This window comes from Pyrus communis, chromosome 3, assembly GCF_041283825.1.
Source record: "Pyrus communis isolate YQ-2024b chromosome 3, ASM4128382v1, whole genome shotgun sequence".
Lineage (NCBI taxonomy): Eukaryota > Viridiplantae > Streptophyta > Magnoliopsida > Rosales > Rosaceae > Pyrus > Pyrus communis.
In genome coordinates this window covers 27,411,752-27,426,996 of record NC_142567.1, presented here as the reverse complement: position 1 = coordinate 27,426,996, position 15,245 = coordinate 27,411,752, and the positions used below count along the sequence as shown (strand labels likewise).

At 35.7% G+C, this 15,245-nt stretch overlaps 1 protein-coding gene across 5 annotated transcripts; it reads right to left on the bottom strand.

The window, feature by feature from the left end:
* Positions 1 to 374: 374 nt before the first annotated feature.
* LOC137715900 (putative LRR receptor-like serine/threonine-protein kinase At1g06840) lies at positions 375 to 7,386 on the bottom strand. 5 transcript variants are annotated; one of them, XM_088691573.1, is made up of 21 exons: positions 7,256 to 7,386; positions 6,613 to 6,805; positions 6,054 to 6,204; positions 5,618 to 5,689; positions 5,398 to 5,469; positions 5,184 to 5,327; positions 5,005 to 5,076; positions 4,815 to 4,886; positions 4,574 to 4,648; positions 4,182 to 4,250; positions 3,974 to 4,042; positions 3,727 to 3,798; positions 3,475 to 3,561; positions 3,214 to 3,282; positions 2,630 to 3,129; positions 2,383 to 2,541; positions 1,914 to 2,197; positions 1,732 to 1,783; positions 1,317 to 1,567; positions 1,100 to 1,234; positions 375 to 911 (listed from the first exon to the last, which is right to left on the bottom strand). In XM_088691573.1, the coding sequence occupies exons 2-21, from the start codon at positions 6,719 to 6,721 to the stop codon at positions 564 to 566; spliced, it is 2,862 nt and encodes a 953-aa protein (XP_088547699.1). In that variant the 5' UTR covers positions 6,722 to 6,805; positions 7,256 to 7,386; the 3' UTR covers positions 375 to 563. The 5 variants fall into 5 exon arrangements, with proteins under 5 accessions (XP_088547699.1, XP_088547698.1, XP_088547696.1 ...); XM_088691572.1 differs by lacking the exon at positions 7,256 to 7,386 and adding an exon at positions 7,085 to 7,209; XM_088691570.1 differs by lacking the exon at positions 7,256 to 7,386 and adding an exon at positions 7,085 to 7,205 and having other exon boundaries at positions 1,317 to 1,570.
* Between the last annotated feature and the right edge of the window lie 7,859 nt (positions 7,387 to 15,245).

Below are 15,245 nucleotides of genomic sequence, written 5' to 3'. Positions count from 1 at the left end.
AAAGCTTGGTTAAGGTCAATTGGTGCTTCTTGTGCTTGTCAAGTCCGCTAATTCACTAGTATGGTGACACATAGATTGACCAAGTTAATCTTGTATTCAGATTCTGAAGTTTTTATTTTAATATTCGAGATCCTCTGAATTTGATTCATAAAGACCTTTACGAAGATTGAAATATCTCTTAATTCTCTTAATAAAATTGCTATCATTTCTTCTAAAAATCTTCTTGTAACTTTTCACTGTAACTGGCCACCAACCACGGCCTCCTAATCAGCTGCCTCCCGTGGCGCCGCCCTTCCTTCTCCGTTTCTCCTCTTCCCTCCTGCCCTTGCGAACTCAAAACGTTAATCGTATTTGCATACTCAACTTGAACAAACTGGAAGAAAACATTCCTGAATTATCTGATCTATGGCAAAAGATTTTAGTTTCTTGTATGCAAGTATGCAACTGTTTTGAATGTTCAAGTATACTAGTTTTACAACAAAAGGATAAAAAAATGCACTCCTCTACCTCCCCAATCTTACAAAGATCCAAATCAAATGCGGCTACAGTTCTCTCTACGGTTCCTATCTTGGTGTAATTGTCGGTACGACTCCGCTAACAAGGTCACTGCCAGAGACGTCTATAGAGACGTAACGATGCCTCGCTGCATTGGATGAGGGTGGAGGAGTCACGACCTTTCCACCACTACTGCTCGTCACTGATTCCGATGTTCTGCTGTCAGACTCCGGCATCATAAGCCATATGTTCTCGAGTTCTCGAACAACCTCCGCCATTGGGGGTCTCGCGTCTGTCTCCTCTTTGCAACACTTGAGAGCCAAACTCAAGAACTTTTCCACACACTCGGAAGGATAAGACCCCATTCTTCCATCAATAACTGAGAAGATCATACCGGATTGAAATGCAATGTTTACCTGAAGTGCAAAAAAAACTTGTGAATAACACTAAACTGATGCATCCAGTCGATCACAAGGATTAATTAGCGTCAACCATAAGTGGTCTTGACTAAGACGTTATATCCTTACATGCAAAGCATAGAAGATGGTCTACATATATAGTGTTATCCAAAACACAGAGTCTGTAATTAGGTTCGAGTAATTACCTCTCGAACAATGTTTTTTCCATGTGAGATTGGCTGCATGCCTGTTAAGAGCTCCAAAAACACAACACCGAGGCTATAAACATCGCTCTTATCCGTTAGCTTATGAGTTAAGAAGTACTCCGGATCAAGGTAACCCTGAAAAATCAATTCAAATAATAAGAGAGTTTTTAACCTGCGTAGCTATTAGTTAGGTAAGTACAATGCTTATGAGTCTTACCGGTGTCCCCTTCACTACTGTGGATACATGAGCAGGCACAGTCCCTTCAAAATCTGGAACCGGGGCAAGACGGGAAAGGCCAAAATCAGCAACCTTTGCAATCAACTTAGAGTCCAATAATATATTGGTGGCCTTGATATCTCGATGAAATATCGGAGGGTTGGCTTCTGTATGGAGGTATAGGATGCCCTTGGCTGATCCCAGAGCAATTCTTAATCTCATCTCAAAACCCAGTGGTTCTTTAGACCTAGCTGCTGAGACACGCATCAATTATAAAGCTTGTTGAATGGCATGTAACCGAAATCCCTATTGTAAATTCTTAGTCGAACATTTACGAGCGGTAAATTACTCTACTGAAATTCAGACAGAGATGAAGTAAGAACCAAAGACGGTAAAACAAGAGTATTAGGTTTACCAGAAAGGTGATCCCTTAGAGTTCCATTGGACATAAACTCATAAACCAACATCTGCAAGCACAAAAATAACAAACGTCAAGCTTTTCCCAAGTAAAATTGTTGGTCCGACATAAAAAAAAGAGAGCAAGAAGAGGAGATAAAATGTAGCAGAACTATATTCAGAAAGGATAAGCAAATGTACCTGTTCCCCTTCTTCATCACAATACCCGACTAAGGACACGAGATTCCTATGATGTAAGGGTGACAATAATTCTATTTCTGTTAGAAACTCCTTCTCGCCCTGTAATGATCCCTCTTGTGCACGTTTTATGGCCACAACGGTTCCATCAGCCAGGATGCCTTTATAAACATTTCCATACCCTCCTTGTCCAACTTGAGCAGAGCTGTTAAAGTTGTTTGTAGCCGTGGCCATTTCTCTAAAAGTAAAATCCTTGACACCTTCAATTTTTATGGAGCTCTTGGTTGCTGCATATAAACGAAGGCGCAATGTTAAAAGTGAAAGTATTTAGACCAAGAGCTGATGCACCTGTTCAATCTTGTTAAATTCAATTGGGTGCGGGGCTTCTCAGGATTCCTAACTCGGGAGAAGCCCCATGGAAATGATCATTTATACAAATATGTCTTCTGCCTTATGATAGTAAGACACTCACTACGACGTCTTCTTGAAATTGCATGGCGATCCTTCAAATGCTTTCTCAATATAAGAAGAGAAACAATTGCAGATAATGTAACGGCACCAGCAATAGTCCCTAGTATTACGCCAGCCAGAGCACCCTTGCCTAGACCGGACTTTGAAGAGGAGGCAACCACTGCGATATCAAGAAGAGACGTGAGATCAACAAATCAAAATCAACACACAGTTTCACATCTAGAAAAAATAAGGCTTTTGAGACAAACCGTCCTTGTAAGGATCCAGTAGAATGAAGTTGAGAAGTTCATAGGGTCCAAATAGGCCACTTTCAGGAATGTCCCATGATGCGAACATATTCATGATTCTTTTAAGTTCAGTTCTATTGAAAGTATGGGAATTATTGGCATTATCAACATATACAGGAAAAAGCTTCAGAGATATTCTCAGACGAGGCCCTTTTTCCCACACAAACGAAGCAATGTCCAGCTGATCGAGATCTAATTTGATACCAGAAGTAAGATACTGCTCAAATGTACTTTCGTAAGGGCGAAAATCTGTGAATGCAGGACTTTTCAACCGAATGTCAACAATTAGAGGAGCAGCACAAAAACAGGCTACAGGAATATATTCGAAAGGGGGTGGACATGCTTGATTCACACAGTTGGCAGTGGAGTTTGTCAAAATCTGACTATCACTTTCGTCATCACTTTCGGTTCCACAGAAGTTATCAAGGTTGCCATTTAAGCAAACCGGATTTCCCCGAAGCCTGAACAATAATAATCAGAAGAGAAAGTTTAACGGAGTATAAGAACAACATAACCTTAACAGAGAACAAAGTCCAGAAGCAAACCAGACAGTGACATTTTGCGGAAGTACAGTACTGCCGGTAATATTTGTAAGGTTATTGTTCTGCATCTCCCTACAATATCAGAAGCCACACTCCACGTCTTAACAAAATTTCAAGAAGGTGCTATAAAACATATTAGTAAAAAGAAAAGGATGACCGGAATAGGAAATTGAATAACATTTCTATACACCGGCATCCTAACACTAGAGAGTTTAAATTCACACACACAACAGAAGTAACAACTTTTCTCACTCCCGTTCTTACATGATTAGTCTTTCTGTCTCGTTGAGTTTCCTGTTCTCCCAAAGCGTTGCTGGAATGGAGCCGTTCAATGAATTGTTTGCTATAGACCTGCCATGCGGAATAAACTCCCACTTTACTTCATAACATAGTTTCCATTATTGGCACTGCTAAAATATTTGATAACATCTTAAAGAGAATAACTTCAAACTCTTGCTGTTCACAAAGTAAGACGGAAGCTCAAAAACACCGAAAGATCAGTTTGAAGTGGCTCACAATCTCTGAAGATTAGGAAGATCCGAAAAGTTGCTGGGAATTGTTCCGGTCAGAGTGTTGTTTGATAAATTGCTGCACACAAAGTTCATAAGTTGAATATTAAAAATCCATGTAATCCTTTTAGAATTTGAATATATGATCTTCAAAGCTAAACAATGTTTTTTAGAGAACATTTAACGGGAAAATGCTACTAAATGTCAAATACAATACATATGGCGTATCATTTGCAAGGTAGATAGCGTCTTACATCGTTGTGATGTTATCAGAAAGTATACCCTCAGGCAAGGATCCGTTTAGCTGATTTGAGCTTAGGTCTCTGAAAATTGGTATGAATAAATAACGAATTACTTAAGATACTGTCAAAACATAACGTATACTACATTCAAGAATTTAGAAAAGCCAGAAAATCAGAACAAATAATCAGGTATGAAGTGAAACTTCTTGAATGAACTTACATATAAGCAAGGTTTGGAATCCTACTCAAATCAGGAATAGGCCCTTGTAAGTTGCAGTTCCTCAAACTCCTGAAAGAATACAAAGACATTCAATCTTGACATGATTCGTCGCGTTAAATATAGAGCATACTTCTCGATTGTCATTCCAAACAACCAGGGCACCTCACCTAACGTGATATAAACAGCAACGGGAGATGTTCCCTATGCAGTGGTCAGAAATACGTGTTTCCCAACAAAAACTATGATTCTCTCTGTTTTTTGCTATGATTAATCACAAATCTTTTCGCTTTACATCTGATGTATGAATTATGAATAAATAGAGATTCTAGTCCTTAGATCACGCACTTTTACCTTTAAACCAACTAAAAGACAGAATCAGAAGGAGCACTTACAACTTCAACAGTTTAGACATGTCGCTATACGAATCTGGAATTGTAGTGCCTTCAAAGTTGTTGTTGTCAAGTTGACTGCAAGACAAATAAGATGACAAGGCTAAGAAACTCAACGCGGGATTGTTGTTGTAGAAAAGGAAATTCTAAAGAATTGTTCACCAACAGTGCGAAAATTCAAGAAAGGAAAGCATGAACACATAATTAAGATGCGAATTTATGTTCCAAAAGTAAGGAAACATACAGTATTGATAAGCTTGGCAACTCCGAGAACTGCGGTGGAAGATACCCAGATAAGTTGTTGTTGTCAAGAAGACTGCAATGAGTTCGATACATTTATTCAACTCGAGGTGGCCATACAGACACAAATGAAGAGGGTAAACTGAAACTAATGAACCAAGTTGTATTCTGAATATCGCTGGCGTTCTACTTACAAGTGCTTAAGCATTGGTAATCTGGAAAGCTCGGGTGGAATTTGCCCGCTTATTGAATTGTTGTTCATGTGACTGCTCAAAAGGGAAAAGACACGAAACATAAGGAAGAGAGGAAGTATAACAAACACAAGATAATATTACACTTTTGTAAACTAAAGCAGCATAAGAAAAACCCTTACAAATGCCTTGTCTTGTATAAATTTGCAAACGATGCAGGTAATGATCCCGATATTTGGTTCTGGTCAATTTGTAGTCTGTCCAAGTTTGGAAGATAACCGAGCTTTTCGGGCAAGGGACCTGATAACTGGTTTCCATTAAGGAGCCTGTAAACACAGAATGTTAGATAGAGATTTAACCAAATATTGCCAAAAATATCCAAACAGCTTAACTTACAAAAGTTCCAAGGATGTAATGTTGCCTATCTCCTTTGGTATACTTCCACTTATTTTGTTCCACATAAAATCCCTATTAGAAGATTGATAGAGGAATATGCATCAGAGAAAGATAAATTCATTGACAGGCATATTAGGGAAGAGATTAACAAGTTTTCCGTAATACTGAGAGAAGATTGGCCAAGAATTTAAAGCTTCTTTCAAGGTATGTGGTGCCTTACAATATCTTCATGTAAGATAAAAGGCCAAGCTCTGGCGATAAACTTCCTGACAGGTTCATATTTAGCAGTCGCCTGCAGTAGAGAAGGAAAACATGTCATATGGCCAAAGTCTACTCAAAGTTTAAAAGTTCAACATGTTTCCGACGGTAACAAAATATACTTTTCATGCAAGACATTGATCATTACTTGATTCCGGAAATCCTAGATGACTATTGATTGATGTCGGAACAGGATCAAATTGGCAGATTTTCTTATTCCACCTATGAGCAGGCAAATTTGCTCGTTAAGACCACTTGGAACCAGAGACATGGGAATTAAATCCCTCCACACACGGGGAACAAGATGAAACGAGAAAAGGCAAGGGTCAAAGGGAAAATATTTCCATTCAGTCAGCTGCTGCAAGGTACAGGTAAAATTTAGAAAGATTGAAACATACAGTTCTTGAACATGAAGATAGCCATCATCTAATGTTGTGTTGTAGCAGAACACTCCTGTCCAATTTGCTGTGCATGGGTCTCCTCTATTCCAGTTGCTCAGATTCTTGTTGGGATCAACCAAACTGCTTTTGATGGCCCGCAGCGCGGTCACTGAAATTTTACACAATTGATAAACCTTACTTGATTAACACAACCAGACTAAGTTTTTCAAAAGAGACCAACTATGAGCATATCAGAATTAAGCAACAAGGGAATGTCAAAAATCATGCTATACGTTAGAAATGAGTCGAAAATCACAAGATTATTATTCGAGTGCATGTTTGTACTGGAAGTGGATATAGACATCAATTCGTCTAGATGAAAGTAAACTAGAAATCGGTCACTTCGTTTGTCAATTGAAGTTACCGTGTCAGCACATAAAGCAACCATACACCTGAATAGATAAACTTCTAAACCGAAGTCGCACCATAATAACTGTACTCAGGCATTCCCTGTACTACAATTTCCTGAAGAAAGCCATGCAGAATTCAAAGCTTCACAAAACATAAGCAAAATCACCTTCTCCAGGATGGGTGATATTAGGATTTTGTGCTCCTGCTCGTGGCGAAGACCAGCACAGGAACGTGGCGAAAACAAATGCATATGTCCAAACTCTTGATTGATGCATCCCGATACCTCAAAAATCACTACAATTGTAATTTACCCCTTACAACACAACGGCAGAAATTTATGCAGGATTGGAACAGTCCCCCTGATAGCAAGCATAAAAAAAGAAAGCAAATTGAATCATAAAGCAACCGAACATATTGAAAGCACAGCTTCAACACTACAAAGTGAACTGATATCTCAAGTCTTTAAGCAATTCAACACTAAAAGCAATAAGCTCCAACAACTTCAGAACAAAATATACCAGATTCAGAATCTAAAGTGAAAATTCATACGGCAGACAGCTTGGATACGAAATAAAGAAAATTCATACGGCAGACAGCTTGGATACGAAATAAAGAAAACAGAACTGCCAGAAACTCACAGAAACATGGCAAAACGGAGATATTGATACCATTGGCAAATTCAAAGCTTTGAAATTTAAAAAACAATGATGCAAAACAAGATAAGATTTTGGTTTTGGGTTGAATTTTATTTGAATATACTGCCAACTGTGAGAAGATTAATAGCATGAAAATAATAGAAGAAAAGTTACCCGGGATTTGGGCTTGGTATTGTTCTGACCAGGACCAGGTCCGCCATAGCTAATGCTGCGTAGATGACTGAAGTTGATGAGGGCGATGATGATACAGCCCATCCTTTTCCATTACTCTTTTTTTTTATTTTTTTTTTATTTTACAATTTAGAGAAATCTTCTTTGTATAAAAAATGCATAAACGAAAAGGGAGTTGGTGATAGTTTGTAATTGTTTACAACCAAGGAGGGGAAGACAAGAAACTGACGTCTAAGGAAACGGCCAACGACCCAATGAGCGGGAGAGACCGTTTTGAAGTGATCAAAGCGAACATCATTCGAGTTTTGAAGTGATCAAAGTGAACACAGCGGTATTTTCATAATGGCGTTTATTAATTATCTGTCACGAATCATGCTGAAAAGTAATTATCTGTCACGAATCATGCTGAAAAGAAGTCGCATTCAAATAAAGTGTCTACTAACTATCAGGAATCAGATTCTCGGAAAATTAGTTTGATTAAAGTAAACAAAAGAGAAACTTCTCGTTTCAGGTTAGGGGAGGATTTTTTTGTTCACCTGGAGTACGAGTTCATATGTATGCCTATTCAACAAAGCAGTCTCTCTTGATTGCATGCATGGATGAGCGTACAAATACCATCGTGTTAAGAGTGGACACAAGAATTTTCCTAGAACTTTGGACAATGTTCGATTTGCCCTTCAAACTTACAATTAGTTTTGAATCCGTTAGTTAAAACTTTCAATTCATGTCAATATCCTCCCAACTATTAATTATGTCACAATTCTTAGTTATTTCCATCACCTATGATGAATATAACTTTTAGGGCTTATAGACATCAACAAAATGCTATCTTATTCACAACACAAATTAGTAAATATTAAGAATTCTGATAATTGAGTTATGAGAAGGAAAAAAAAAAAAAAAAAGAGGAACCGAAACTTACACATTTACTGCAAATTCAAATGATTTCGTTATGCAACATTAATAAAATAACCATTAGTTTGACAGGATAATTGATAAAACTAATGGTAGAGGAGCATTAGCACGAACGAAATAAAAATTTAGGGAGCTCAGAACCGGATTAAAAATTATAAGACAAAGTAAAACAAGACCTATAAATCCAAAAAACACCGCTAAAAGTTTCAACAAAAAGAAGTCCATGACTCCATATTTAAAAGGTGATTAAATTATCCACATCTCATTAACTTTATCTCTTTTCTACACAGTATTTGAAAAGATAAATCACAAAGTATTACACAATATAATTAGGTGGCCAACTAAAACAGCTTGGCCTATAGGAACAAGAAGTAGAGGTACTATTTAATTAGGTGGTAACTGCATGACTAAATAAGGCAATTAGTTAAAATTCAATCATCTAGCAAGACGAAGACCGTCCATTGAGTTACTTAAATATTGATTGTCTGATAATAATAACAAAGTCTTATTCCATTAAGGAGAGTCGTTTCTATGAATTTTAAAGCACCAGCACTCGGCTTTGCGTCAAATATACTGTAAGCTCAAATTATTTCTTGTATTTTCTTATAGCCTCTTTCCAAGTCTTCCTAGGTTTTCATCTACTCTTTTACAATGAGCATCTATATCATAATTAGATCTTTTAACCATAACATTTGTAGGTCATCAGTTCATATGTCCAAATCATCTTTACCGATTTTCTCTCATTTTATCTGTAATTGTGGCCGCTCTTGCTTTATTAATTGTCTAATAAACGACATGAAATTCTAAACTAAATTTATCTATAATGTAAAAAGGAGTTTTAAATGGAAAAACACACTGCTCCTACCAACTCAAAAAACTCATATCTACAAGACATCGGTGGTTTTTTTTTTTTTTTTTTTTTTTAAGGGAAGAAACAAGATATTGGTGTTAAAAACTAACTTTAATTATTAATCATTGTAAGAATAATCCTAACATAACTATTGCAAGAATAGTAATCAATACGTGGCGAGTGGGAACATGTAAAATTCAGTCCGTCAACCAGCATGTTTTTGCATGACATGTGTATTGTCTATTAAGTCCGGCCCTATATACATGGTATGAATTAGTATTATTTATTTACTATATCGTTATTATCTATCCTTCTCTCAATAATCAGCAGATTTAAAAACCTGCAGTCTGCAATTCAACCACAAGTAACAAAAATTAAAAATTATTATGTAAAATAAATAAATAACCAAACGGCAATTTTGAAAGCGAGGGCTATTGAACATGAATAGAGATCTTCTCAAGAGCTCTGTGTACGAAGTTCAAGATTTTAGAGATTTGAGCGGTTGAAGGGAGAGATTTAGATCTTTAGTTTGTGTGAAGTATGTTAGTGAGATGAGCTAATAGATGTTCTATGATTGAAATTGAGTAGTCCGAATCTCTTGATTCGCGGACTCTAGACAGAGATCCGAAGAGAATCTTAATTCATGAAATATGAAATCAAATTTATATATGATTTTAGGATCAATTATATAGTAGTGGATGAGTTTAGGCATACAAATGTTTAAACCATCAAAGTTGGATTTGTTGGTAATATCTAATTCTAGCCAAATAATTACATTAATGCGTTAAACTGAAAGATGCAAAGTTAGCTCAAGCGATAAGCGAGAGTGACGTTATATTAGAATTATGATCATGTATTACAGACATGGTCAAAGCCGTGGCATACATTCACAAATGTTTACGCAATTTTTATAAAAATCCATGGCATTGGCCTCCATAGAGAGAGTTTCGCTCCAACGTTGAATCTGGGGTACAATTTTCTTTTATATGTAACAAATAATATAACAAAGTTGCAAAGAATCATCCAATTTCCTTAAATTAGGTAATGTTTAATTGATACGTGTGGACTGTCAAGCTTTTGTGCCTAATTACAAGGAGATACAGTTAAATGGAACTCTTCAACCTTTAAACAAGGAATATTAATATCTGATTCTCAACTGTTTACCTCGACACATTGACTTTTTGTTTATAGCTTCAACTAATATATATATATTTATATATATTATTTTTGGCATGTTATATTTTGTTGTTTATTTTATTTTTTGCCTTGAATCACTTAGAAATTTCATAGTCACGTGAATATAAAGCTATCAATTTATTATTTTGAGTTTGATTTTTTACAATATAATTATTTTGAGAGGGGTGTGGCCAGCTAATTAGTTTTCATATAATTAAACTAAGATTTTTGGACCAAAATTCGGATTGAGATCCGCTCATAATTTTTGTGTTCAAAACCGGCATACCCAAAATCCGAACCGTTCAAGAGAGAGAAAGGTTAGGACCAAGTGAGTGTGATTGATTAGTGAGGACTATAAAATTGAAATTAAGTAATTCAGATCTCTAATTTCGTAGGATTCGACACATAGATCAGGAGTGGATCTCAATTCTCAAAACTCATCACCATTCACCAATCTCATGCCATAAGCTTGCAGACCCAAAAAATATAGAAAGAAACGAAACCTTATGAAGTGGGCATTGGGACCATTGGGCTAATCCAATATTTTGAATGGACTGGGTCAATTCTTATGCATAATGGGTAAGACTAGTTCTTTATCAGTCTGACGATTTTTTAAGATTACTTTTATACATAACACTTACGCTTATATATAATTTTACCAAAAAAAAAAAAAAAACTCTTAATAGAAGAAAAATGTTTGGAATACCACATTTTGTAGACCATATGTGAACCACCTCTTTGAAAGCTTTTAATGATTATCCGCAAAATATTGGAAAACTGGCTAATTTTCCCTTTAGGATCAAGCTCGAAACACAAATGACCCACCTTTCAAAATAATAGACTTCATGACTCAAGAAATTTTGTTTTTTCACACAAAACTGGAAAAGCAGGTTTAATTTCACACAAAACTCTTGATTGATGCATCCCGATACCTCAAAAATCACTACAATCGTAATTTACCCCTTACAACACAACGGCAGAAATTTATGCAGGATTGGAACAGTCCCCCTGATAGCAAACATAAAAAAAGAAAGCAAATTGAATCAGAAAGCAACCGAACATATTGAAAGCACAGCTTCAACACTACAAAGTGAACTGATATCTCAAGTCTTCAAGCAATTCAACACTAAAAGCAATAAGCTCCAACAACTTCAGAACAAAATATACCAGATTCAGAATCTAAAGTGAAAATTCATACGGCAGACAGCTTGGATACGAAATAAAGAAAACAGAACTGCCAGAAACTAACAGAAACATAGCAAAACGGAGATATTGATACCATTGACAAATTCAAAGCTTTGAAATTTAAAAACCAATGATGCAAAACGAGATAAGCTTTTGGTTTTGGGTTGAATTTTATTTGAATATACTGCCAACTGTGAGAAGATTAATAGCATGAAAATAATAGAAGAAAAGTTACCCGGGAGTTGGGCTTGGTATTTTTCTGACCAGGACCAGGTCCGCCATAGCTAATGCTGCGTAGATGACTGAAGTTGATGAGGGCGATGATGATACAGCCCATCCTTTTCCATTACTCTTTTTTTTTCTTTTTTTTCTTTTTTTTTTTCCAATTTAGAGAAATCTTCTTTGTATAAAAAATGCATAAACGAAAAGGGAGTTGGTGAGAGTTTGTAATTGTTTAGAACCAAGGAGGGGAAGACAAGAAACTGACGTCTAAGGAAACGGCCAACGACCCAACGAGCGGGAGAGACCGTTTTGAAGTGATCAAAGTGAACATCATTCGAGTTTTGAAGTGATCAAAGTGAACACAACGGTATTTTCATAATGGCGTTTATTAATTGTCTGTCACGAATCATGCTGAAAAGAAGTCGCATTCAAATAAAGTGTCTACTAACTATCAGGAGTCAGATTCTCATAAAATTAGTTTGATTAAAGTAAACAAAGGAGAAACTTTTCGTTTCATGTTAGGGGAGGATTTTTGTGTTCACCTGGAGGACGAGTTCATATGTATGCCTATTCAACAAAGCAGTCTCTCTTGATTGCATGCATGGATGAGCGTACAAATACTGTCGTGTTAAGAGTGGACACAAGAATTTTCCTAGAACTTTGGACAATGTTCGATTTGCCTTTCAAACTTACAATTAGTTTTGAATCTATTAGTTAAAACTTTCAATTCGTGTCAATATCCTCCCAACTATTAATTATGTCACAATTCTTAGTTATTTCCATCACCTATGATGAATATAACTTTTAGGGCTTATAGACGTCAACAAAATGCTATCTTATTCACAACCAAATTAGTAAATATTAAGAATTATGATAATTGAGCTATGAGAAAGGAAAAAAGAAAAAGAAAAAAGAGGAACCGAACCTTACACATTTACTGCAAATTCAAACAATTTCGTTATGCAAAATGAACAAAAATAACCGTTAGTTTGATAGGATAATTGATAAAACTAATGGTAGAGGGGCATTGACATGAACGAAATAAAAGTTCAGGGAGCTCAGAACTGGATTGAAAATTATAAGACAAAGTAAAACAAGATCTGTAAATCCATAAACATTGGTAAAAGTTTCAACAAAAAGAAGTCCATGACTCCATTTTTGAAAAGTGAGTAATTATCCACATCTCATTAACTATCTCTTTAACATAAAGTATTACACAATATAATTAGGTGGCCGAATAAACCAGCTCGGCCTATTAGAACAAGAAGTAGAGGTACTATTTAATTAGGTGGTAATTGCATCACTAATGAAGGCGATTAGTTAAAATTCAATCGTTTAGCTAGACTAAGATGAATGAGGATCCCGATAATCCTTCAATCATATTCGTTCATCGTACATCGTACGGTTAGTTTTTGTCAGGTACTGTTTATATTCTATTTTAAATAAAAAATTTACAATAATTTCTGATCGCACATTGTACGATAAACGGATGTGATTGAAACATTCTCATAATCCTCATAAAGAGGATCCAGAAAGGATACTCACTCGACAAAGACGGTCCATTTGAGTTACTTAAATATGGATTGTCTGATAATAACAACAAAGTCTTATTCCACTCAGGAGAGTCAGCTCTATGAATTTACATCACTGCAAATGGTTTTGCGTCAAATATTCTGTAAGCTCAAACTGCTTCATGTGTTTTCTTGGAGTATTTTTCCAAGTCTTCCTAGGTTTTCATCTACCTTTTTACCGTGAGCATCTATATTATATTTGCATCTTTTAACCAGAGCATCTGTAGGTCATCCAGTCACATATCCAAATCATCTTAACTGATTTTCTCTCATTTTATCTTTAATTGTGGTTGTTTCTGCTTTACTAATTGTCTGACAAACAAGAAGAAATTCTTACACTAAATTTATCTATAATGTAGAAAGAAAATTTAAATGGGAAATCACACTGCTCCTACCAACTCGATAAGCTCATATCTAAAAGATATTGGTGTTAAACACTATCTTTAATTATTAATTATTGTAAGAATAATCCAATCCTAACATAAGTATTGCAAGAATAATAATCAATACGTGGCAAGTGGGAACACGTAAAATTCAGTCCTCGTCAACCAGCATGTTTTTGCATGACATGTGTATTGTCTCGTAAGTCCGGCCCTATATATATGGCACGAATTAATATTATTTATCAAATCGGTATTATCTATCCTAATCAACAGATTAAAAAAACCTGCAGTCTGTAATTCAACCACACGCAAAAAAAAAATCAAAAATATTATTTAAAGAAAATAAATAACCAAATGACAGTTTTGCAAGATGGAACATAAATCGAGTATCGAGATCCTCTTTAGATTTCTGCGCTGAAGCTCAAGAATTTGGAGATATGAGCGGCTGAAGAGAAAGATCTAAATTCTTAATTTATGTGAGGTATGCTAGTGAAATGATCTAACGAATATCGTATGATTGAAATTGAATAGTCCGAATCTCTTGATTCTTGGGCTCTAGATAGAGATCAGGAAATGATCTCAATTTATGGAATATAAAGTTGAATTATGTATGATTTTAGGGTCAATTATTAAGTAGGGGATGAGTTTAGACATACAAATTTTTAAACCATCAAAGTTGGATTTGGGGGTAGTATCTAATTCTGGCCGAACACCGTAAACATTTTGAAAAATTACATTAATTAATGTGTCTTAAATTGAAAGATACAGAGTTAGCTTAACGGTGAGCGATAGTGATGTTATATTAGAATTACAATCATGTATTATAGACATGGTCAAAGTCGTAGCATACATTCACAAATGTTTACGCAATTTTGATAAAAATTCATGGTATCGGCCTCCATAGACAGGTTCAGCTCTGACACTTAAACTCGAGTCCATTTCTTCCATGTAACAAAATAACATAACAAAGTTGCAAAGAATCATCCAATTTCCTTAAAGTAGGTAACGTTTAAGTGATACCTGTGGACCTCCTCTTCTTCTTCTTCTTTTTTTTTTTTTTTATTTTTTTTTTCTCTCCAAAAGGGGAACAACTGGTGGCAAGTCACGGTTATCCACCTCTTCTGGGAGCCGGGAAGACTCACAGAGGAATTTCAGCCTCCCCCTGACTACAAGTTTGGCTTCTACACCAACAGCGGATCTCATATCCAAGACCTCCAATTTTTAATTTGAAGAAAATCTGGCAATCCATCTTTTACCATTGGACTACTAACTCGTGGTTATACCCGTGGACTTTCAAGCTTTTATGCCTAAATACAAGGAGATAGAGTTGAATGGAACTCTTCTACCTTTAAACAAGGAATATTAATATTTGATTCTCAACTATTTACCTCATCACATTTTGACTTTTTGTTTATAGGTTCAACCTATTTACACGCGCGCGCGCACATATATATATTGGCATATTATATTTTGTTTTTTATTTTTTATTTTTGCCTTGAATCACTTAGAAATTTCATAGTCACGTGAAGTTGTAGATATCAATTTATTATTTTGAGTTAGATTTTTTACAATATAATTATTTTGAGAGGTGGTGTGGCCGGCTAATTATTTTTCATATAATTAAACTAAGATTTTTGGACCAAAAATCGGATTAAGATCTACTCTGGATC